This window comes from Passer montanus, unplaced genomic scaffold (genome assembly GCF_014805655.1).
Source record: "Passer montanus isolate IOZ18808 unplaced genomic scaffold, ASM1480565v1 scaffold69, whole genome shotgun sequence".
Taxonomy (NCBI): Eukaryota; Metazoa; Chordata; class Aves; order Passeriformes; family Passeridae; genus Passer; species Passer montanus.
Window position 1 is genome coordinate 2729444 of NW_024372036.1, and position 24631 is coordinate 2754074.

At 45.0% G+C, this 24631-nt stretch overlaps 1 protein-coding gene across 3 annotated transcripts in view; it reads right to left on the reverse strand.

Moving 5' to 3' along the window:
* The window catches only part of DOP1B (DOP1 leucine zipper like protein B), a 49242-nt gene that overhangs the window by 12373 nt on the left and 12238 nt on the right, over nucleotides 1-24631 (reverse strand). For all 3 annotated transcript variants that reach the window (XM_039729412.1, XM_039729411.1, XM_039729410.1), the window contains 18 exons: nucleotides 22201-22382; nucleotides 21883-22053; nucleotides 19876-20065; nucleotides 18990-19088; nucleotides 16943-17066; nucleotides 16338-16438; nucleotides 15790-15904; nucleotides 14149-14269; nucleotides 13590-13709; nucleotides 12921-13026; nucleotides 12651-12842; nucleotides 10816-11488; nucleotides 8739-9007; nucleotides 8404-8556; nucleotides 7272-7372; nucleotides 4916-5109; nucleotides 552-2130; nucleotides 33-144 (listed from right to left, as the gene is read on the reverse strand). In XM_039729412.1, coding sequence (XP_039585346.1) covers nucleotides 33-144; nucleotides 552-2130; nucleotides 4916-5109; nucleotides 7272-7372; nucleotides 8404-8556; nucleotides 8739-9007; nucleotides 10816-11488; nucleotides 12651-12842; nucleotides 12921-13026; nucleotides 13590-13709; nucleotides 14149-14269; nucleotides 15790-15904; nucleotides 16338-16438; nucleotides 16943-17066; nucleotides 18990-19088; nucleotides 19876-20065; nucleotides 21883-22053; nucleotides 22201-22382 — 4602 coding nt within the window. The remainder of the gene's footprint in view (nucleotides 1-32; nucleotides 145-551; nucleotides 2131-4915; nucleotides 5110-7271; nucleotides 7373-8403; nucleotides 8557-8738; nucleotides 9008-10815; nucleotides 11489-12650; nucleotides 12843-12920; nucleotides 13027-13589; nucleotides 13710-14148; nucleotides 14270-15789; nucleotides 15905-16337; nucleotides 16439-16942; nucleotides 17067-18989; nucleotides 19089-19875; nucleotides 20066-21882; nucleotides 22054-22200; nucleotides 22383-24631) is intronic.

The window sequence follows — 24631 nt, forward strand, 5'->3', positions numbered from 1 at the left end:
TGTGACCCTGCTGGCAGGGGATTCCCACGTACCTTTTTTGTTGGATGGGGATGATCCAGAAGGCAGAAGTGCCCGATGGTTGTCAGCCCTTCCAGAAGGGTGAGGGGGTAATCAGGAGTCACATTTTCTCTTTTAGAAGTGAAACTTTGGGAGGGGGAAAAAAAAAACCCAAACATGTTAATATGCTAAGTGGTATTTCCTTGATTAAAAATTCCTGTTTCTATTCCACAGCTAAAATTGGAAGGAATATTAGGAATATCAGGTCAGGAATATCAAAATGAAGGGATCCATAAAACTGGGAGTTTTTATACTTGGATGGAAGGCAGAGGGAGCCAGGAAATATCAGAGCTGCTGCTCCTGCTGCTCTTCTCTCCTCTCCTCTCTTCTTCCAGCTGCTGCACCAATTCTTGCCTCCAGCTCACTCCAGGTGCAGCAGGAATTAAGGATCAAACTCTGGGAGCGACGGTGCTGACCCAGGGAGTTCCTTCACACTCCCAGCTCTGTGGAAAGGGGAATTTTTGGAATAACAAATCCCCACTGGTGGCTCTTACCTGGTTTTGGCAGAAGTCTTCACAGCTTCATTTTCATACTGCTTGACAAGCTCATCCAGGTTTTTACAGATCTGCACCACAAACGGGGCCACGGTCCAGCCTAAGGACTTGCCAAAGTAGGGCAGGGAGCTGGTGACCAAGCCCACCCAGGTGGGATGCATGCCATGGCCGTACTCGGGCTGCAGCCCCCTCACCACGGCAGAGACAAACAAGCCCTGCGAGGTGATGGGGTGTGGGTACACGTACTGCATGGCCCCAATGGCCTGCTGGAAGTTCAGAGCCTGCTGCCACTCCTTGGACAGGTCTGGCTGGTTCTCCTGCTCCTCAGGCCTCTGGCCAAGGTGGTGCTCCAGGACAATCAACACCTGCAGCAGCTTCAGCAGCTCAATCTGGAGAGGGTGCTCGCTCCAGATCTGATCGTGGCCAAAGTTGATCAGGCTCTCCTCGAGGAGCTCTGGCTCCTGGTGGTTGTCCCCAGCAGCCAGGAGCTGGTAGCGCTTGTGGCTGACGTACATGGAGGCCGAGAGCGAGAGCAGCACCAGCTCCTGCACCTGGCACCTGCCCAGCAGATCCCGGATCAGCTCCATGCTCCTGGGCTCGGCCGCCTTGGCCGTGGTGGCCAGCTGGGCCATCATCCTGATGAGCACCTCCACGCTCTTCACCTGCACGTCCCTGTTGCCCAGCAGGTCCCTGTGGCTGAGCTGCAGGCAGCAGGGGTAGTAGGAGCGCAGGAAGCTCAGGCACAGCGAGGTGAGCAGCTCGATCAGCAGCGAGTGCGGGCACGCCGTGGGGGACTGAGGCTGCAGCTTCCCGTAAAAGCTCTGCCCTGCCAGAGCTTCCTGGTGGCGAGCCAAGAGGTTGTAGATGAGGTTCAGGTGCGCCGTGGAGCTGGTGTCCATGCTGGTGGTGGCCACAGCCTCGATGAATTCCTTGGGGTTGGTTTTGAGCACGGCCTCCAGCACGGAGAAGGCGTAGAGCACCCGCCGCGAGTCGTAGGGCTGCAGGTACAGCAGCGTGTGCTTGAACAGGGCCTCTGCCAGCTCCTGCTTCTCCTTCTGCTGCCTCAGCAGCCTGCAGTGGGCCATCTCCTGCAGCTCCAGCTCCACCTCCTCGTCACTGGACAGGGACTCCGAGGCCTGAGTCCTCTCGGAGTCGGCCCTGACGAGGTTGAGCCCCGCGCTGGATCTGGAGCTCTCGGAGGCACTGAGGGAATTCCCGTGGCCTGGAGCCTCTCTGCCATCAGCTGCAGCCTCCTTGTCCTCGCTGCTCACCTCCTGCAGCTCCAGGGAAGGGGACAAGGAGGAGGTGTTGTCACTGTCATGGCCTGTGCTGGTGTCTGCAGACTCCGTGTGCTCGCTGTTGTCCTGCTCGCCCTCCGTGTCCTGGGAAGAGCCATCATTTTCAGGCTGCTCAGCTTTTAGCTCTGCTTTCTCTGGATCGTTTTCCACTTCTGCCCAAATTGCTTCTCTGTCCACAGTAGTGAACTGGCTCAAGGGGAGGTTTTCCTCAGAATTGCTCTCAGAGATGCCAGACTCTTTCAGAGGGGCCTTTTTCTTGCAAAGCCAATCACGAACATAGTCTGAAAAATAGATTTTGTTCATTTGATTTCTATTTCACAGATAAAATCATATCACAGTCTGGCTTGGAAGGGACCTTTAAGGGTCATTTAGTCAACACATCATGCTTTATATTTAATAAATTTTTTTTAGAAGTTTAGAAAGCTACTTTGCTCCAGTCCAGTATTAAATGTAATGAATGTGGCTAAAAAAATGAACAAGAATTATTCTTAAGGGAAAAATTATTTCTCTTTTGAAGTGGTTAAAGAGCAGTGCTAACCTTCTGCAAAAAGAACAGGATCAAAACATAAAGCACTTTTAGGCTGAGACACCCTAAGAGTGACAATTGTCTTTTTTTATGCTTCCTGAACATTAAATATTTGTGGAGATCAGGAGGGCAATGAGAAGGATGGCAACAGAGGGACTGATCAATTAATTAATTAAAGAGCTAATTTTTTCCTTAATTAAATGCTGTGAACAAGGAAGGAATAGATTAGCTCTGTGCTTCTATAGCAGCCCTGTGGATGTTTTAACTGTGTGACATTTATCTACCAAGTGACACCAAGAAATGATGCTGAAAGCACAGCCTGGTAACAGGCACGGGACAGGAGACAGGAACTTCCTGTGCATAAAACTCCCAGAAACTTCTGCACTTCCTGCTCTAGTCCAGTAAAAAAACAAACTTGGGTATTTGGGCCAAATCACAGAATTGTTAATGTAGGAAAAGAGCTCCAAGGTCAGAGTCCAACCATCACCCAGCACCATGCCCCTGTTCACCTCTAAACCTGTCCCCAAGTGCCACATCCACTCAGTTTCCAACACTTCCAGCGAAGTTGACCCCATCACTGCCCTGGGATGCCCCTTCCAATGTTTTAAAACCTTTCCCATGAGGAAATTTTTCCTAATATCCACCCTGAGCCTGCCCTGGCCCAGCCTGAGGCCGTTCACTTCCTGCTCTAGTCCAGTAAAAAAAACAAACTTGGGTATTTGGGCCAAATCACAGAATTGTTAATGTAGGAAAAGATCTCCAAGATCAGAGTCCAACCATCACCCAGCACCATGCCCCTGTTCACCTCTAAATCTGTCCCCAAGTGCCACATTCACAGTTTCCAACACTTCCAGGGAAGTTGACCCCATCACTGCCCTGGGATGCCCCTTCCAATGTTTTAAAACCTTTCCCATGAGGAAATTTTTTCTAATATCCACCCTGAGCCTGCCCATGCCCAGCCTGAGGCCGTTCCCTCTGCTCCTGTCCCTGTTCCCTGGAGCAGAGCCCGACCCCCCCGGCTGTCCCCTCCTGGCAGGGACTTGTGCAGAGCCACAAGGGCCCCTGAGCCTCCTTTGCTCCAGCCTCAGCCCCTTCCCAGCTCCCTCAGCCCCTGCTGGGGCTCCAGCCCCTTCCCAGCTCCGTTCCCTGCCCTGGACACGCTCCAGCCCCTCCAGGTCTCTCCTGCAGGAGCAGAACTGGGCACAGCCCTGGAGGGGCCTCTCAGAGCCAGCACAGAGGGACAATCCTATTGTGGCAATGGTTCCCTGAATGGGGAATAATTAATATTGACTCTGTGGTTGCAGAAGGCTGATCAATTGTTTTATTAAGCTGTACTATATGATTATACTATACTATACTATCTCACCAAGGAGTTCGTAACCCTTAGTGACAGTCTAATTGGTCAATCCCTCTAAACACCATCCAGTGTCTAATTAAGAAATCACTCATTGGTAAGTTATCTGCATGTACACAACAACAGCTGTAGCAAATGGAGAGAATTGTTTCTCATTCTCTTCTCTGAACTTCTCTGAAGCTTCTCTGAAGCTTCTCACAGCTTCCCAGGAAAATCCTGGCACAGAACTATGTCTCTCTCTGTTCAGGGGATATGTTATTACCACACAATCCCTGCCCTGCTCCTGCTGGACACACAATTCCTCATCCAGCCCAGCTGCCAGGGGCCTCTTGCCCACCTGGGCACCCCTGGGCTCGTGTCCAGCCCTGTCCCCAGCACCCCCAGGGCCTTTTCCAGCCCCTCTGCCCAGCCTGGAGCTCCCTGGGGATGCTGTGACCCAAGGGCAGGGCTGGCCCTCACCCTGCTGGCCTCATCCCATGGATGGAGCAGTGCCCCAGAGGGCCCTGTGGGATTCACATTCTCTGAACCTGAGAGAAGCAGAGCAAAGAATGATCAAAACAATACTTATCTCCTTTGCTGCCCCTGTGTTTGTGCCAAAGTAGAATGGGATATGGAGACTGTTTACCCAGAGTGATGGTGCTGTGTTTCCTGGGCCTGCCAGGGCCAAGCACATGTGCAGACTGTTGGTCAGCAGACAGTCAGGAGATTCTGTTCAGTGCAGTTGAGTGTAATAATAAGTGATTTTCAGTTCTGATGTAGTGTAATATAGTAGAGAATAATATGTGCATGCCATGGGATAGAGAGAGAGAAATGGCAAGGGTTTCTCACAGTGGATTGTGACAATTTTTAGAGAGTTGTAAGAATGTGATAAGTTGTTAAGGATAACAGGTGGTGTTTTCCTATTTCGTCTTTCTGTTCTTCTCAAGGACAGTGTATGAGGAAGATGTTTTTGTTAGCCAATCAAACAGAATCTATTGTATCACTGTATAAAAACTGTGCTGTTCTCTTGAATAAATCCTTCCTTGCTCTTTCTACAATATTGCTTCCCGTCTGTCCCTGTGCTATTCTTGGTGCAAGAATGACAATAACACGGTACAATAAATTAATTAATTAGCCCTCTGATACCCACGGAGTCCTCCTGATCATTGTTCCGGGTAAATGGGGGAGGCGGTATTTTTCCCGGTACCTGGGGAGGCGGCGCGGTGGCGGAGGCAGCGCAGGGCGGTGCGCTGGGTGCGCGGGTGCAGCAGCAGCAGCAGCACGGGCTCCAGGATCCGCGCCACATCGCTCAGCGACAGCGCCCGCAGCAGCCAGCCCTGCGCCGCCGCGCCGATCGCCCCGTCCGGGCACGTCAGGCTGTCCAGCACCACGAACAGCGACCTGCGGGGAAACGGGACAGCTCAGAGCTGCGGCTGGCGCGGGGCTTGAATCCTCTGCTGCATCCATGTGGGAAACGCACTGAGTGATGGTTGAAATGAGATGAAAGTGATGATTGAAAAACTGATGACTGAAATGAGAATGATGTGAGTTCATGGAGTCTTACACATTAGTGCATGGATTAGTGCATGGATTCTTACAAATCCATTCTTACAAACCTTACACTGGATTCTTATAAATCCATTCCTACAAATCTTACAGTGGATTCTTACAAGTCCATTCTTACAAATCTTGCGATGGATTATTACAAATCCATCCTTACAAATCTTACAGTGCATTCTTACAAGTCCATTCTTACAAATCTTGCAATGGATTCTTACAAATCCATTCTTACAAATCTTACAGTGGATTCTTACAAATCCATTCCTATAAACCTTACGGTGGATTCTTACAAATCCATTCCTACAAATCTTGCAATGGATTCTTACAAATCCATTCTTACAAATCTTACAGTGGATTCTTACAAATCCATCCTTACAAACCTTACAGCGGATTCTTACAAATCCATTCCTATAAATCTTACAGTGAATTCTTACAAATCCATTCCTACAAACCTTACAGTGGATTCTTACAAATCCATTCTACAAACCTTACAATGGATTCTTACAAATCCATTCCTACAAACCTTACAAATCCATCCTTACAAATCTTACAATGGATTCTTACAAATCCATTCCTACAAATCTTACAGTGGATTTTTACAAACCCTTTCTACAAGTCTTACAAGGGATTCATACAAATCCATTTCTCACACATCAGTGGATAACTCTAAAGTCCTCATGAAGTGTTAGTTACTGTTGATGCCTTAAGTTTTAGCTTTCATACTTTCCAGATTTTGCACTGCATTGGTGTGTAACTCTGAACTTCATGTGAAGTGTTAGTAAGTTCTCCTCACAGTTCACTCACACAAATCAATCCTTTTCCAGGCCCCAAAAAGCACAAACAGCAGTGAATTGAGGAGAGCAATCTGGGAGGATGGGACCTCATAACCTGCAGCTGTAATTGGACAATTAACCCCAAGATGGAAATGGACCAAAACCTATAAAAGTGTGAAAGGGCGTGACCCAGGGTCCATCTTGGGTGTAGCCTCAGCTGGGCTCTTGTGCTGCCCAAGGTGTGTCCTTTAAAGGCTTTTTAATAAATTTCTGCTTTATTCCTTTAGCACTGCCTGACCTCTGTTCCAGGCAGCCTCCCAAGGCATCACTGTCCTCACATTTTGCTCAGACAAAACAATCCCTCTAGGTCTGAGACCCAAGAACACCCTACAGCCTCAGGCCCTGAAAATATAAAAAAAAGTGAATTGGGAGGGAGCAAACTGGGGGTTAATGACTTCATTACCTGAAGCTGTAATTGGAGAATTACCCCCTGATGTGTAAATGGACCAAAGTGATAATTGTGTGAAACACTGGTGACCATTGTCCAGGTTGGGTGAGGCCTCTGGGAGTGCCCAAGGTGTATCTGTGGAGGCCTTTATTAAATACCTGCTCTTATTCTCTTAATCTTGTCTAGCCTCTGCTCTAGGGAGCCACTCCAAGGCATCACCAGCACCAAGCTGAAATCCCTAAAAAAAGTTAAATCAAGCAATAAAATCCTGGCAGGGAACACACCCAGAGCGTGCTCAATGGCTCAGGTCTGCTCCCAACAGCTTTGGCCAAGCAGCTTTTCCTGGACTGAGCTCAGGAATTGTACAAGCAAGGCCACACAAATCCTCCCACTTTTTAAGTTCTTTCCCATATTTATTTGGTTTTATTTAATTTTATCCCATAGGAAGTAAAACTAAACTAAGATTTTTATTTTTACAAGGAGCTGGTGTTATTTTCTTTGGAAGGCAAATTTAATTCACTCCAAGATTAAAAAATATCTGCTCTCCAGAAAAGCTACTCCTCCTTTAAGAAGCTCTTTCTATTTTTACAGCAACTTCCTTCACCCAAAAGAAACCACAGCATGCACAGAGTGCCCTGCAAAGATAAACTCCAAGGAAGTGGAAAATGTTCCTTTTGTTCATTTTTTTTTACTCTCCCTACAGAGAACTCCTCCCCAGCTCAGAAAAGAGAATAAAACAAGATATAATTAAATATAAAAAATGCAAATGGAAGTGGAAATACCTATCAAAGGAGCGATTGTGGGAAGTCACTCTGCTGCCTTGGATCTCTCTGGTCAGGTGCCACATGACAGAGAATCTGAACAGAGCTTCCAGCCTTGTTCCCTTGGCAAGGAAAAAAGAGATTTAGGGAGGTTTCCAAGTTGGATGAAAATGGGAATACATTGCAGTATCCAGGCAGTGGTTATTGGTGAAAAGCTGTAAAAAGGTTTGCAAATGTTTATGTTGCAGTATTGCAAGGACAGCAAAACAATGGGAAAGACTGGTTAAAGTTTTATTGTGCAAAATGTTCTGTCAGCTGTTACAGAACTGTGCTGTCATTATATTAGGGAAGGAAAATAATTAATAACTGGCTCACTTAAAATACAGCTTATTGTGAGACCAGATACTATAAAAAATAAAGTGATTTTACAGATATTGGTAGAGCTGGGACAGTGGGAAATCCTGACAAAAACTACAGGGTTTGAGTTTGAACTAAAAGCTCCAGCTAATATCAAGAGCTAGATTTTGTATCCAGGGATTAAGTCCAGCACTAATCCCATACTGAACAAATCCCAGGGAATTGTAAAAGCATGGACAGAGCCTGTCAGACTCTTGGAAAACACAGCAGCCACGGGAGTGAGCACATGGAGAAGGGAACAGCAGGACATTTGGGAAGCACTGGAACAATTCCACAGTGCTGGAGGGGCTTCAGTGCATGCAGGAGCTATAGGAGAGTCAGGATGATTCCAGCATCTGGGAATGATTGGTATCTGACTCTTCTGATTCAGACTGCTGAACAATTGCTTTATTAAACTATACTATATTACACTAATACTATATTTTAACTACACTAAAGAGATGTTAAAAGGATACTAAAGAAAAACTCGTGACTGTCTCCAGACAGTCAGGACACAGCTTCGAGTGATTGGTTAATTAATATAAACAATTACCACTAGAATCTAATTACCAAATCCCTTCAGGTAAACAATCTTCTTAACACATTCCACATGTATAAAAACAACAAAACCAGAAAATAAAGATAAGAATTGTTTTCTCTTTCTGTAAAGTTCCTCACTGCAATTCCCAATAAATATCCTCGAGAAGCTGTGTGTGTTTGCTCTCCATGAAGAGAGCTGCAGCTACACAGGACCTACTTTGTCCCGGTGCAGAAGGGCCTGGCAGATGATGTCCTCACAGATATTTGCTGAGGGAGCCAGGCAGTGAAGTCTGTAGAACAATTCCACACAGGCAATGTGGTGCTCCCGAGTCTCCTTGTTCAGCTGATTCCAGAGCACACAGGCAACTCTCTAGGGAAAAAGAGCACACAACTAAATATGAATATATTCATAATTATGTTCATAATAACAGCCATTTCCTTCCTGGCTTCCTGTTGCCAGAAGGCATTCCCAAATTGCCTCAGAATCCCAGGATTCTATGAATTAGAGGGTCAGTGTAGCTGGGCAGTGAAAAAGGAAAAGAAAACGGACACCTGGTAGAAATCTGTTTTCTCTGAGATCATCTTCAGGACTGCAGGAGCAATGGGAGGAAGGGTGACCATCTGCAGCTTGCCAAGGAAAGGGTTGTGGCCAGACACTTTGTACCTCTTCATCCTGTCCTCAATCACCAGTGCCAGGGACTGGGAGTGGTTGATGACCTCCAGGAGGGTGAAGATGGACACATTCTGCACGTAGCAGTCGTTGACACAGCAGCAGATTGTCATCAGGGACTTCAGCCACAGAGGGAAGCTGGGATCACCTCCTGCTCCAAGGGAAAGGATAGAAAGGGTTTGGAACTGTTGGAACCTTGGGTACTGAGAATTTTAAACTTTCTGTGCTGCCAGGCACTGACCCCCAGGAGAACACTGCACTGACCTGAGGCCCTGGAGAAGCTTCCAAAATGGAATGACAGAACTGGGATTGTGGGTGTGCGGTTTGGATAGAAGTGTGTGATATCACAGGGTGGGAAACTCAGAGTTTAAGGGATAGAATACAGGAATAGATAGAAAGCAGGATGGAGGGTTTAGGGTGGACGCTGCTCCTTCTTCTTCACCTTCTTCTCCCTGGGTTTGGGTGGTTTTGTGTCATTGGAAAAAACAGACCCCATTGCAGGCATGGGTGGTTGTTTATTGGGTTACAAGTGAAAATAATTTAGGTGTCCTTTCTTAATTAGACAGTTGATCCTTAAAAGGCCTTGGAGAGAGAGAGACAGGGCTCCATTTTTAGTTTGTTGGAGTGAAGTGCTGCAGAGCTCAGGGTTTGTGAGACTGTGACAGAGATAAGAACTGATAAACATCTGAGTCCCAACAAGAAATACCATCTCACACATTTAATCCTGACCTTGGCAAATAAAAGAAGCAGAAGAATCCACATGAAACAACCTCAGGGTTGGAGTCATACTCCCAAAAATCCTTTAAGCAAGGTCACAGGACCAAAATGACTGCCCAGATCCTGTCATCAACAGTTCATGGAATCACAGAAGGCTTGGGTTGGAAGGGACCTTGAAGATGGCAGGGACACCTTCCAGCCTCCCAGGGTGCTCCAAGTCTGGCCTGGAATATTTCCAGGGATGAGGCAGCCACAACCTCTCCATGTTTCCCTACTTCTCCCAGCAGAAAGCTCTTGCAGGACCCCAAAACTTCCAGGATTTCTGCTTTGTCCGTTATGTTTATTCCCAACCCAATAACATATAATATTCCCAATAATATTTCCAATAATATTCCCAATTAATATGTTTATTATTTAGAGCTGCTGGTTTGTTTTCCAGCTGCCATTGTCACAACCAGCTCCAGAGGGCTCAGGATCCATGGATGCTCTTCCAGCAGCACTGAGGCCCCTCCTTTCAGGATTTATAACTTATACCTGAAGTGGCTGACATCAATCCAAGCCATCTTTTCCTGAGGGAGCAATGGAAGCATTCCATGTCCATGCCATGGAGATGATGGGAATATCATCAGACAGCAGGAATATGGAGTGCAGTGAGGAACAGAACCAAATTTTCCAGTTTCCCACCTCTCCATTCCCCACAAACCTGTTTGTGAGTTAACCTTCAGGTCAATACCAGCTCCTGCTAAAGCTAAGGAATGAACTGGAAATCCAAGAACAAACAGGCCCTCCAGCTGTACAAAATTATTCTTATTTGTTACATTGAACTCCTTTGAATGCTGAGGGTTTGGGATACGAGATGATTTTGCCTCTGTTATGGTTTAGAGTTCAAATTTTCCACCTACACCCATCTTCCTCTACAACATCCTTTTTTGGGGGCACAACCCATGGAAAACAGGGATGGATATCCTGAAAATCCTGAACCATGCAAGGCTGTACAGGCCAGGATGTCTTTGTATCCCTTCAGCTCCAAATTTTCTAGTGGAATTAAAAAAAAAAAAATTGAATTTAAGAAGCTTGGCAAAACTCAGCTGCCAGGCACACCCCAGATGCTGAGGTGGGTGAGGATTTAATTCCCAATTTGCCTTCAGCCCTGTCCAAGGGTTTTTACTGCCTCTGGTCCTGAAAATAGCCAAGCTCTCACTGTTTGCATCCTAAAAACGCTCAGGAAAGGAAAATTCTTACCAGGATCCTGAAACAGAGAGAGGTACAAGTGTTCCATCTCCTCCTCAGACAGGTAAACTGGGAATGTGGTGCAATCCAGCAGCAGGTGACAAGCTGCAGAGAAAGCTTCCTTGCAGTCCCCTCTGAGGGGTCCCAGCACCAGCTCCAGGTCCCACTCCTCCTCCTCCTTCTCCTTTTTGTGTTCAGAGAGCACAGCAGTGGAATTCCTGCTCCTGAAGGGCGAGCCCCTGGCTGAGAACAGCTCTGAGAGCATTTGTTTCACCTGAGGCACAGTGATTTGCTTGCCATCCCAGGGACTCTTTTTCTTGTTGCCACTCTCAGGTAACCTGTAGCCATTCTCCTTTTTCTCCTTCCCGCTCAGATTTATTGCTGCAATCCCTTCAGGACTCATTTCTTGGAGCTGCATCCCAAAAATGTATTTGCTGGCAAACTTGGCCACCAGCTCCTGGATGCAGAGCAGGGTTTTCTGGATGCTCCCTCCTTTTTTCCAGACATCATCTCTCTCCAGGGTCACCGTGGGCACCCCCAGGTGCTGGCACAGCTCTGGGGAGGAGGCACTCAGCCCAATGCCACTGTCCTCTGACTTGAGGGTGGGGAATGGAGCCTCCTCCTCCTCCTGCAGCCCAGGTTTGGTCTCCAGGGTTATGTCCACATCTTCCTTTGGCACTGGGCTCTGCAACAGCAGCAGGGATGTGGTTAATGTGGCACTGCCAACAGAGCTTTCACTTGGAGAACAGCAATGACAGAAAAAGGAAAAATTGCTGTTTGTGATTCCCAGTTTCAGGATCACAGTTGTTTATAAACAGCTCCATTAATTTCCCTTTAAAACCCAGTATCTGCATAAATATATAACATAAAATACATAATAGATAAATATTTATTATATATAAATATCTGTATAAACCTCACACAATTGACTCACCAAACAGAGAGATGTGCTCCCTTAAAACCCATTTCCCCCCAGAGCAGTGCTCCATCTGTTGCATTATTTCTGCTCAAATGCAGGTATTTGTTCTGCTGGCAGATTTTGGCAGGCTGTGCTCCTGGGGCTGCTTCATCCCATTTATTCCTCATTCCTCAGCATGGTCCTTTGCACACCAACAATGGCCCATTGTGCTCCACTGAAATATTCACTGAAAGCCCTGCAGACCTAACCAGCTGTGAAGCTGGGCTGCATTTGGTAACTCCAGTTTTTAGCTGCTGCATTCTGTTTCCAAAACCATTTAGATCCCATCCTTCTCAGGGGCAGACAAGACTAAACTCCTTGAGTGCCACAAATAATTCAAACAGGCCAAAACTGAACACCCAGTGAGAGTAACAAGGGTACAGAGTGCTCTGGAAGGAGCCAAAGAAGGGAAGCTTCAAAAAATCTTTATTGTTGTATTTAAAAATTTCATAGAATTATAGGTTTGTGTTGGAAGGGATCTTAGAAATGATCCAGTGGCACCCCTGCCATGGCAGGGACACCTCCCACTGTCCCAGGCTGCTCCAAAGCTGCTCCAAGCTCCTGTCCAAGCTGGCTTTGGACACTTCAGGGATGAAGCAGCCACAGCTTCTCTGGGAATTCCAACCCAGCCCCTCCCCACCCTCACAGGGAAGAATTCCTAATTCCCAATATCCCATCTAACCCTACTCTTTTTTAGTTTGAAGTCATTCCCTGTGTCCTGTCCCTCCATCCCTTGAAACTCTCTCTCCATCTTTCCTGTGGCTCCTTCAGGTGCAGCTGTCATCGAGGCTGAAGGAGAATTAGCATTTTAAATTCTGTCCCAAAATCCTTTAAACCAAGAGTTTTAAAAAGAGTTTTACCCATCTCTGAGGGGCTGAAAATCACCTACCCCATTGCCACTGCCTGTCTCGATGTCCAGGTAGGAAGGGGGCATTTGCACCTTGCTGAGCACCTTAAAACAGGTTTTTAAGGCATGAGTGAGTTCTGGCAGTCCCAAGACTTCCATGTTTTCCAGGAGAGACTGCACCATGTAACTGAGCATCTGGGGCAGGTACTGAGTCTGCACTTCTGAGTAGAGCTCCTGAAATGCAAAAGGAATGTTTACAGGAGTTATCCCATCTCCTCCATCATGAGCAGGGATGGTGCAGCCCAGCCTTACCAGAGGAATCACATCCAGCAGGAACACCAGCAGAGTGCAGAGCTCTGAAATGGTAGGAGGAGTGCTCACATTTTCCAGAGGATACCTCACCCCCGTGGATTTGTTTCTGGAGTGAAAGAAACATTCTTATGGAAGGGGTTTTTTTTTCATGGTTACAAGCAAATTCTGGTTACAAGCAAAAAGCTTTGTTAAATCAGTACAAAATACTGAACAGCTCTGAGGCAAAGGGCTTCTAACAGAGCAGGGGAAAATATTCTGTCAAAACAACCTCAACTCTGTGTGGTATGATGAAGAGCTGCTAATTTTCAGACTGCAGAATCTTCTTTCTTAGAGTTACAAAATGATAAAAAGAGAGATATCATCTAATCAGAGGGTTGGAAGAGATCTTAAAGCCCATTTAGTATCTTTATTTTTCCTCTAGAAACACCTCTCCACCTCCCCTCCCAACCCTTTTTCCTTCTTCTGTTGATTTGAAAGGAATTTCTTTTGTTCCCAGTTTGAAATTCCCACCTAATTGTTTACCTGGCTGCACTCCTGAATTATTTGTGGACACAACTTACAGACCTGGCTGGTTCTACCCTGTGTGATGTCCCTTAAAAGCTTTAGTAAATATTATTATCCTGAACAGACAGCTCTGAAGTGGCATTTTTGAGAGCACAACATAAACACCTGAAACAATCTTCAAAGCATCTGGTCAGGTAGTCCCAGAGGAAATCAGTGCTTAAGGATGTGATCAACAAATTCACTGTTTTGACAATTTCTGAAGCATTTTTGTTCTCTTTGATTGCACTGGAAGGGAGAGAAAAGGAAAAGAAAAGCAGATGTCAGTGAGGATTCACATCACATGAGCTGATGGACTCGAAAATCTCTTTTCCCCTTTCTCTTAAAGCTAAAAAAATGTTGATTTTTTTTTAAAAATCAAAGTCTAAATCATTCTGGAATAGCTGGAGCATCTTTCAGATGATGGGAATCACAAGGCTGAGCTCTGTCAGCAGCCTGATGTCATTGTGGTTACTCAACACCCATCACATGCAGCAAACTTCCTTTTTGCTCTGCTAATCCAAGAGAAATTCATTATCTGTAGAGAAAAGGGGAAACCAGAGAAAAATTTCATCCTCTGGCCAGAAAGTCACTTTGTAACAACCCAAAACTTCATTAAACTCCTTCATTTTAACCATTTAGCTTAAAAATTACCCAGTTTCAGCTGAGAGTTGGAAATTTGTCATACCTTGCCAGGGTGTTGCCACTTTGATTGTAGCTGAGTTTGAGATCAGAACCCAGGGTGTCTTTGCAGTAGGAATAAAAAGCTCTAAGAACTTCCAGGAACAGATCCCCAACAACCTGTGGCCCTGCAAGGAAAGGGAAAAAAGAATCCAGGAGTTGTCTACAGAGGAGGGGAAGAAATAATAATTTCAGTGCCCTCAACTTGGAATAATTAAAAAAATAAAAGTAGTGTATAAAGCATTGCAATGAGTGCTTTTAAATATGAAAATATAAAAGTTTAAGTGACTAAGAATAGCAGAAAAGGTCAAAACTTGTTATGTTTGATTTGATACCTTTAAATAATTGTTGCATTGTTAAATCCATTTCTAAAGGGAGAGTCTTAATGGCTTAAGGCTCAAGGAATCAAACTTTATGTTCTGACTGGAAAGATTAAACTGGATAATGCAGTTTAGATAAATATCCCTAGTTTAAAAGGGATTTATTATCCCTTTATTTGTACTTTGGATTAATGCAGATTGTCAGGCAGCCAAGCAACACATCCAGTAGGGCAATGTCTCTCATTTACTTTCTAAATTAGATTAATCAATATATTTCTAACAGAAACAACCTCTTTGGCAACATTATTCCCCACCCAAAATATTTAAAAAAATTGTCAAGTCACTTTGGTTTAATTCTTTAGTGCAGAAAATGGAATTTGCCCTTGAAATAAGGATGGGCAGAGCCTCATCCTGCTGGTGCTGCATGGACAGAGAGGGAAGAGCAGATCCACCCAAGGAACAAATGGAGCTGAATACTGACACAAGGCTGGAAGTGCTTTTTTTAAGTGCCCCTCAGATGCCAGCTCAAGGCTAAGAACCCCAGAATTACCAAGGCTGGAAGAGCCCTCCAGGATCAGCCAGTGCCATCAACCCCAAACCCTGTCCCCAGGGGCCACATCCAGACTCATCCAGACTGCTCTGGGACAATTCCAGTGACTCCAAACCTCCCTGGGCAGCTCAGCCCAAGGTCTGACCACTCTGCCAGGGAAATTTTCTTTCCCAATCTCCAACCTGAGCCTCCCCTGCTTCTCCATTTCCTGCTCTACTCCAGTAAAAGAAAAACAAAACAAACTTGGGTATTTCAGCCAAATCACAAAACTGTTGAAGTTAGAAAAGAGCTCCAAGGTCAGAGTCCAACCATCACCCAGCACCACCCCTGTGTTCACCTCTAAATCTGTCCCCAAGTGCCACATCTACACAATTTCCAACACTTCCAGGGAAGGTGACCCCATCACTGCCCTTGGCTGCACTTTCCATTGTTTTAAAACCTTTCCCATGAGGAAATTTTTCCTAATATCCAAATCAGCCCTGTCCCCAGCACCCCCAGGGCTTTCCTGCTTGAGCAGCTCTCAGGTCACTCTGTCCCAGCCTGTGGGGTTGGGGTTGGCACAACCCCCAGCCTGGGTTGTGCTGACCCTACAGGAGGGCACAGATTTGCCTTTCCCTCCCTGGGATCCATCCATGCTCTGCAGGGCTCTGTGGGGCAGCCAGAGAGAACCTGGAGAGGGAATTTGTTCCACAGCCTCCTGCACACTCCCACAGAACACAGGATTAGGATTGGGCAGGGTTTTGTTAAACCCTGCTCGGATTTGGGATGAACACCTCACCTATTTCAGGTTTGTCCAGCAGGCTGATGAGGATCCGGAAGGGTTTGAGATAAGCCTGGTGCTGCTCCTCTGGCTCAGCCTCTGGGAATTTCTGATGCAGAATCACAATCAAACTCTAGGAAAAGGAAAACATCACAATGTTATCCATCAGAGACAGAATGTCACCTTATTAAGAGATGAAGTGTTGCTACATTTGATTTTGTTTAGGACTGACTACAAATGAAGTCTAATTTTCCATCCAGGGTAAACAAATCAATTCCATCTTCCCATCATCTCTACTCAAGGGCTGATCTTATCCAGAGAAACATTTTTAAATAATTCAGGTAGTTCAGCCAAGAATGCTTCCCTTTGGTTTCCTTAGATTCCATAAGCAATCCAATATTGGGATAAATACAGCACAGAGGCTTTGAGATAGATGGAAATGTAACCACAGGGACACAGAGGGAAGGACAAACCAACAACTGGGAATAATTCTGGACACAGTTTGAGATAAAATTGCAAGGATCTTTAATTTATCTGGAATATATCTGTATAAAATGAACACCAACCTCAACCAAAAGATCTTTAGAGTATTTTCCAAAGAAATAAACAGCATGGTCTTCAGAAGTGGTGGAGTCTGGGGCAAAAGTGCCACCTTTAATATCAGAACCTACAAAAAATCAGAGACAGGAGGAGTTCAGAGAGCAGCACAGAGCACTGAGGGGGTTATATTAAATTTACACTGCATTTTTAATCTTTGGCATTTCAACAGCCCACAGGTCCCAGTTTGAGGGCATCCAGATGTTCAGCACAATACATAAATCAAAACAGTGGGAATCATTATTTCTTCCAGCAAAATAAGGTTAAAATAGTAACTTTTAGTCCACTGAACCACTTCACAATAAGCTGTGGGTGGAACCAGAATTTATCAGATACCCTGGCACTCAGAAAGAAATAAATTGCATTCAGAGAGAAATAAATTCACCTCTGAAGGGAGGCCCTGTTTACCAAATATTTAATTGTATTAAGGCACTTAATAAATGGCAAATAAACACCAATTTACTTTATCATCATTCATTAAAAGCTAAAGAAGTGTATTTCAATTTTAAATATGGATTTGTTTCTTGCTCTCAAGCATGCAGAACATTGAAAATCCCTGGATTTTGCACAGTACCTAGCAGCCATGCATACAATCTCCTGTTGAGGGACATGTCTCTCCTCAGCAGTGTCTGAGTGGCTGCTGACAGGATATAAACCAGATCAGCCCTCCTGAGCAGGATGGTGCTTTCCTTGCAGTCCTAGGGTGGAAAAGAAAGATTTTTCAGCTGTTGGTGAGTGCTGAAAGGAGTCAAACTGGTGATGGGCTGGGCTTTTGAACTGGGAATAATAATGTATAGGGGAAAAGGTAACAAGGCATCAACAAGAAAATGGTTTGTGTGCTCAATACATCAGGAATTCACAGAATTCCAGAATCACTGGGTTGGAAGAGACCTCCAAGAGCATCGAGTCCAGCCCAGCCCCAACAGCTCAACTGAACCCTGGCCCCCAGTGCCACATCCAGGCTTTGTTAAACACCCCCAGGGATGGGGACTGCACCACCTCCCTGGGCAGCCATTCCAGAACTTTATCACCCTTGCTGGAATAAACTCTTTCCTGATCTGGAGCCTGGATTCCCTTGGTGCAGTGCAGGCTGTGAGCTCTGGCTGTGTCAGTGCTGCTGCAGACAGAGCCCAGCCCCAGCTGAGCACAGGCACCTTCCAGGAGCTGTGCAGGGTGAGGAGGGCACCCCTGAGTCTCCTTTTCTCCAGGGGAGCACCCCCAGCTCCCTCAGGGCTCCTCTCAGGGTTTGTGTTCCCAGCCCCTCTCCAGCCTCGCTGTCCCCTCTGGATGTGCTCAGTGTCCCAAGGTCCTTCCCAAACTGAGGGGCCAGAGCTGGGCACAGCACTCCAGGTGTGACCCCAGTGCAGGGACAGAGTGACCTTTCTGCTCCTGCTGCCACACCATTCCTGATCCAGGCCAGCAGCCATTGGCCTTCTTGGCCAGCAGGGCACACTGCTGGCTCGGGTTCAGCACCCCCAGGTCCCTTTCTGCCTGGGCACTGTCCAACCACAGCATCCCCAGCCTCTGGCATTGCAGGGGCTGTTGTGGCCAAAAGCCACAGCATCCCCAGCCTCTGGCATTGCAGGGGTTGTTGTGCCCAAAAGGCAGGACTGGGCACCTGGATTTATTAAACTTCATCCTGTTGGACTCAGCCCATCCATCCAACCATTCCAGGTCTCTCTGCAGAGCCATTTTACCTTCCAACAGATGGACACAGCTCCCAGCTCAGTGTGGTCTGCAGATTTACTAATGAAAGACTCAATCCCCTTGTCCATGCCATTAGTAAAAGAAATGTGACACAACCTCAAGGGATCTGAGAAAAGTGGGATCATGGAGTCATAGGATGGGAGGGACCTTAAAGCCCATCCATTCCCACACCTTCCACTGTGCCAGGCTGCTCCAGCCCCAGTGTCCAGCCTGGCCTTGGGCACTGCCAGGGATCCAGGGGCAGCCACAGCTGCTCTGGCAATTCCATCCCAGCCCCTGCCCACCCTGCCAGGGATAAATGATTTTCCCCAATACCCCACCTAACTCTACAATCTTTTAGTTGGAAGCCATTCCCTGTGTCCTGTCCCTGCATCCCCCGGAAATTGTCTCTCTCCAGGTTTCCTGGGGCTCCTTCAGGCCCTGCAAGGCCACCCTGAGCTCCCCCCAAAGCTTCTCCTCTCCTTAAGACTTAAAAACTCTTCCTCCATCCTAAACACTGCCTGTCCTACAGCAAGGTGAGGAAACAATGGGAAAAACTTTTGTTTTAAGTAAGGTTTTCTCTTCTGGTCTTTACCAGAAATCACTTCATGTGGACAATTCTAAATTCTAAAATCCTGCTTGAATAAACTCCATATGTTTTCCAGATGAGCTGCTCAGGCCTGACTAGTTCAAGCACATCCCAAATACCCCCCAAAAGCCCCATGGAAATAATTTCTTCAGCCTTGGAAGCTGTAAAGACTCTGAGAAGCAGCAGAGTCTCCTCCACTGCTCAAATTGATGAAGCACAAGAAATCCCAAAATTAATAGATTTTGAGGGTCCAAAATTCAGCCATTTGGCAATAACAGAGGTGGGAGCTGGGCTGCTTGCACAGAACACACCCTCCATGGAAAAAATCCCAAAACAATCTCCTTACCAAAGCTGTATAAAATGGGAAAAAGAAGAGGATTGCTTCCAGAGTGTTCCTCTGCACAAGGACATTGGAATCCAGCACTGACACACACAAAGACTTTATCTGGAGAAGGAAAACACAACATTTTATTTGATTTTGCTATCAAATAATCACTGGATGGAAAAGAAAATTTGGCTACCTATGAATAATATTCTGTTTAAATACTGGGACAATTACAATTAAACTCCTGCACCCAAACTGAGTTGAAACAAATTCTTGTGGGTATTAAAACAATTGTTAATATTGGGTTTGCAAGAGTACAGAATGCCCCAGAGTTACAAGATGGAAAACCTCCCAAAATGCAGATATTACTCTAATTAGCCTCACACTTATTCCATCACTCAACACAAATTACTCCCTACAGAAGATTTCCATTCCACTGGAAAAATAAAAAGACACAAAACCTCAGAATAGCAAACACTTTGGAAACTGCACATCAAACACTGAAACCAGAAAAGCTGCTCTTCAAATTAAATGGATGGAGCAATTTCAGACTATGGACCTTTCAGTCTCTCTTTTCAAAATATTTTTAATTGCATGGAATCCTAATTTAATCCAGACAAGGCTGGGATTTTGGGGTTGTCTCAGGTTGCAAACTGTGCCTGGGGGTGTGTTCACTCTGGCAGTGTTGGTTTGTATTATTACATTTTTATTTTTATATTTTAAAATTATTTTTTCCCTAATAAAGAAGTTATTCCTACTCCCGTATCTTTGCCTGAGAGCCCCTTAATTTCAAAATTATAACAATTTGGAGGAGAGGGTTTACATTTTCCATGTCAAAGCAGACTCCTGCCTTCCTTAGCAGACACCTGTCAGTTTAAACCCAAACAAGGGTGTAAAATGAACTTACAGTGAGTTTATAATCAGTGCCAAGCATGAATTTCTGCTGCTTGCCAGAGAGTTCCCTGTTGATGTGGCTGACAACGAAGAGGGAAGCAGGCAGCCTGATGGAGGGGCTGCCCAGGACACTGCCCCAGAGAGCTCCATAAAACACCTCCTGGCCCATCAGCAGGGACAGCTTCACCAGCAGAGCATCTGTTCTGTACACAGCCAGAGGAAAAAACCCTTTGTTAGCTGATTTTATACCACAGAAATGGAATTATATAGAGTTTATGTAATTTATTTGATGTTTTGCAGCTTTGTGTTGTCAACATTTCCCTTTATCACAGAATCTTGGGATGGTTTGGGTTGGAAGGGACCCAAAAATCATCTGATTCCACCCCCTGCCATGGGCAGAGAACCTTCTCCTATCCCAGGTGGTGATGGATGAATCTCACTGTACAAAAAAATCAAACTCACTCAATTCTTTGTCACTAAGTCTCTGTTCACACACTGTGATGTTCTTCAGGAAATATCTGCAAGTATTTAGCTCTAACCAAACATCTGCAGCACCTGTGATTGCAGAATGTTTACTGTCAGAGGTGTGAAAAGCTAAACTGGAAGTCATTTAAGCAGATGTGAAAATCTGAAAGCCAATTTTGTCCATCTGGGAGCTGGAGGTTATCCTAAAAATTCCTACTTTCAAACCAACAGGGTCAATTTTTAAGGGACTGGATGAAGAAAAACAAGAGATGTGAATGTTCACACATCCCTGGCAGTGCCCAAGGCCAGGCTGGACAGGACTTGGAGCAGCCTGGCACAGTGGGAGGTGTCCCTGCCATGGCAGGGGTGGCACTGGATGGGCTTTGAGGTCCCTCCCAACCCAAACCATTCCAGGATTCCATGAGATGAAACAACAAATTGCACACAGGACACCCTGAAATGAATTCCAGACCATCCCACTGAAAATCCTGTGAGTGGAGCACAGTCCTGCTCTGGAACACTTTGGTATTTTACCACAAAGGAGGAATTAAAAACTCACGTGAGGAATGCAAGATTGTGAAAAGAGGAAAAGCCCAGCTCAGAAGAGGAAACACCTTCCAGTGTGATGGGGTTTTTTCCATTTCTTTATTTAAAAACCCCTCAAAGCAGTTTTTCTCTTCCATTTTCTGTGTGAGTGCACAAACTCAGGGAAATTTGGAGCTGGAAATGGTGTCTAGGCTGAAGCACAACCTCAGCACTTTGTTCATTTTCAGGAACAGCAGGAGATGGATTAATTTTAGTCCTCAATATTGAAGGTTCTGAAAACACTCAATTGAAAGCCTCTCATGAAAAATAATTGAAAATTAATCCAACATATCTTCTGACAAGATATTCTTAACACAGAATCATTGCAATGTGTAAACAAAATAAAAACTCCCTCATGTAAATTGGTATTTCACAAAAAACACAATTAAATTAATTTTAGCATAAATATTTCTCAAAATTTATGAAATGTATGTCAGATCCTGTTTGTTCAAAGAGGAAAATGACGCCATCAAAAATAGGGGAAAAGGTGTAAAACCAGAGTTCAGATTTTGGAATTTCATTTGCAATTCTCTTTAACTCCCTGCTCCATATTTTTGCCAGATTATACAGAAATATTGGAAAGAATTCAGCTGCTCTCTCATGTTACAGAATTCAAACAGAATTTATCTCCAGAGCAGTGGTTTGGGGAGTCAGGTGAATTATTTAGGAGTCAGAGGAGCTTTAAGAAACTTTTTAGTATTTTCTCCCAGCATTTCTATTTTTAATGCTCCTTTTCTCTTTTTTTAACTCTTCTTTTCCTCTTTTTTTTTAACCCTCATTTTCCTCTTCTCCTCCTGGGATGAAAATAGAGAGGAAAGGGTTTTTCTACTTCAACATCTTTCCAGGTCCCACCATTCATCCCCCTTTAGAAGCTTTTATTTATAGAAATCTGACAGAAATTTCTTGAGAATCCCCTAGAAAATCAAAATACTGGATATTGCTTCAATGAATATGGAATAATTAATATTACCTGTCATAAATTTCTGATCCTTCTTCCAAGCCAGGCAGCAGCCCAATGACAAAGGCCTGGAGACCAGGCAGGAGGGATTTTTGGAGAGGGAGAAAATATTTCTCATACAAGCCAAGGAGAACAGGTCTCACTGACATGGCTGCATTTGCCAGCAGAGGGAACAAACCAGAGCTTTGAATCCAAAAGAAAGACAAAATGAGAGTTAATTTGAATAGATTGAGATGGTTATGCCTTAGAAAAAAAAATGAAAATGACATGTACAAAAAGAAATCCCTTTGAGAGCTGTTTTGTGCCTTAGAAAAAAGAAATTCTAATTACCTGTACAGGAATAAATCCTTGGCAAGCCATTTTGTGCCAATGATTTTGAAGATTATTTCATAGGTTTCTAAAGCCTTTAAGTGCACCCCACTGGGCAGGGCTGGGTGCAAGCACTGGGACAATCTTTTACTGATGATCAATCTTCTGGGCAGCAGAGAATACTTCAGGTTACTCTGCAGAGCCTGGGGGAGAAAGGAGAGGAGGAGAAAGAATTATAATGTGAAATATAAAATATCTAATAGCTGTTTGTTAAAGCTTGAGGAGAAAGGAGAGGAGAAGAAAGAGTTATAAGGTGAAATATAAAATATCTAATAGCTGTTTGTTAAAGCTTGAGGAGAAAGGAGAGGAGAAGAAAGAGTTATAAGGTGAAATATAAAATATCTAATGGCTGTTTATTAAAGCTTGAGGAGAATGTTGAGAAGAGTTTGGACTCCTAATTGCATTTTGTTACTGCAGAACTCTGCAGCTGAGTTTTCATTTGGGATCAGCCATGGAAAATTTGGAAAAGCCTGGTGTGAGTCTGCTTAGAGGAGGGAGAAGGAAGTCAAAGAACAGGATTGGGACAGGGACCCCATTATCCAAGATTATCCCATCTCCAGGGGAAAGGGGAAGTGACAGGAAGAGCATCTCAGCTTTTAGGGAATAAAGAAAGAATTAAAGATTTATTTCTCTTTCCTCATATCTCTCTTAATGGATGGAATTGTGGAATGGGTTGGAAGGGACCTTAAAGATCATCTTGTTCCAGCACCTCCCACCGTGCCAGGCTGCTCCAAGCCCTGTCCAACCTGGCCTTGGGCACTTCCAGGGATGAGGAGCCCACAGCTTCCCTGGAAAACCTGTGCCAGGGCCTCCCTTCCCTCACAGGGAACAAATTTTCCCCCAATATCTGAAACAAAAATAACAAAAATAACAAACCTTCCAACCTAAGCAGAGATGATGAAATGAGATAAAAGGCTCTGGAATTCTCTGTGGCTGCATTCACTGAGCTGGATAACTCACTGCACTCATGTACAAGTAAGAGATGTTCAGGGCAGGAAATACTTAAATAAGATTTGAAAAACAATTTAGAAAATTTTTAGAAAAAACTGTGCCTCCCTTCTTGGGAAAAGGAACTCCTTTCCTTGAGCCACCAGAGCATTTCAGCAGGGAAATAAATCAGTTTTCTCTTCAAGTCAGAGACAATCAAAAAGCAAATTTGCAAGTCAAGGGCACTGCAGGCTTTGCTCAGTGGGCAAACACAAACAGATACATTTGAGTCCTGGCTGCTGAGAATTCCAGACTTTCTGTGTTGCCAGGCACTGACCCCCAGGAGAACACTGCACTGACCTGAGGCCCTGGAGAAGCTTCCAAAATGGAATGACAGAACTGGGATTGTGGGTGTGCAGTTTGGATAGAAGTGTGTGATATCACAGGCTGGGAAACTCAGAGTTTAAGGGTTTAGAATACAGTAAGAGAAATAAAGCAAGAGGGAGGGTTTAGGTGGAGGCTGCTCCTTCTTCTTCTTCTCCCTGGGTTTGGGTGGTTTTGTGTCATTGGATAAAAAAGTCCACATTGCAGGCATGGGTGGTTGGTTATTGGGTTGAAAGTGAAAATAATTTAGGTGTCATTTCTTAATTGGACAGTTTACCCTTAAAAGGCCTTGGAGAGAGAGAGACAGGGCTCCATTTGTCATTTGTTAGTGAAGTACTGCAGAACTCACTGCATGGAGAAGAAATAATAAACACCTGAGCCTGAATGTGAACTGTGCCTTCAATCCTGACCTCGAGAGAGGCAGAAAAATGAAGCTGAAAGCCAGCACAGATGTTCCAGAGCACGTGGACATTTGGGATATTATTGTCTCTTCCCAAAATGAAATCATGGTTGTATCCCATGGAATTCTTTTCAACTTGAGGTTCTTCTGTTTGGCTTGGAGAAGCAGCAGAAAGTGGAATAACCTTTCCTGGAACAAACCCACACCAGGTGACTTTACCCTGAGCACTCCTCAGCAGAAGGAGAGGAGATAAAACCCTTTTAGTGAGAGCAGCTGGCAGGAAATTTACCCAAGAGGAAAAAAGGTTGGGAATTTACAGCAACAGCAAACAGGAAAGTCAGCCCATCCTGGCAGACACACAGGTGCCACTCAGAGCCACTGCATTTCCCTCCTCCTCTCCCCAGCACAGGCAGAGCTGCATTTAATGGATGATAAAAACCAGAATCCAAAAATAAACCTTTATTTCACATATTCCTGGAGTTACTGTTTTGATACCTGTTATATTTGGGCCTTTTACTCACATGGTGGTACATGAGGAATATTATTTCAACATTAAAATCCTTAAGAGCTGTGGAGATTTCTGGAAAGCTGGACTTTGAAACTTTCTATTTATATTGCTTGGCATGTGTTTGCCCACACCCTCTCTGTATATTTAGAGATATAAAAGGAGTTAATTACAAA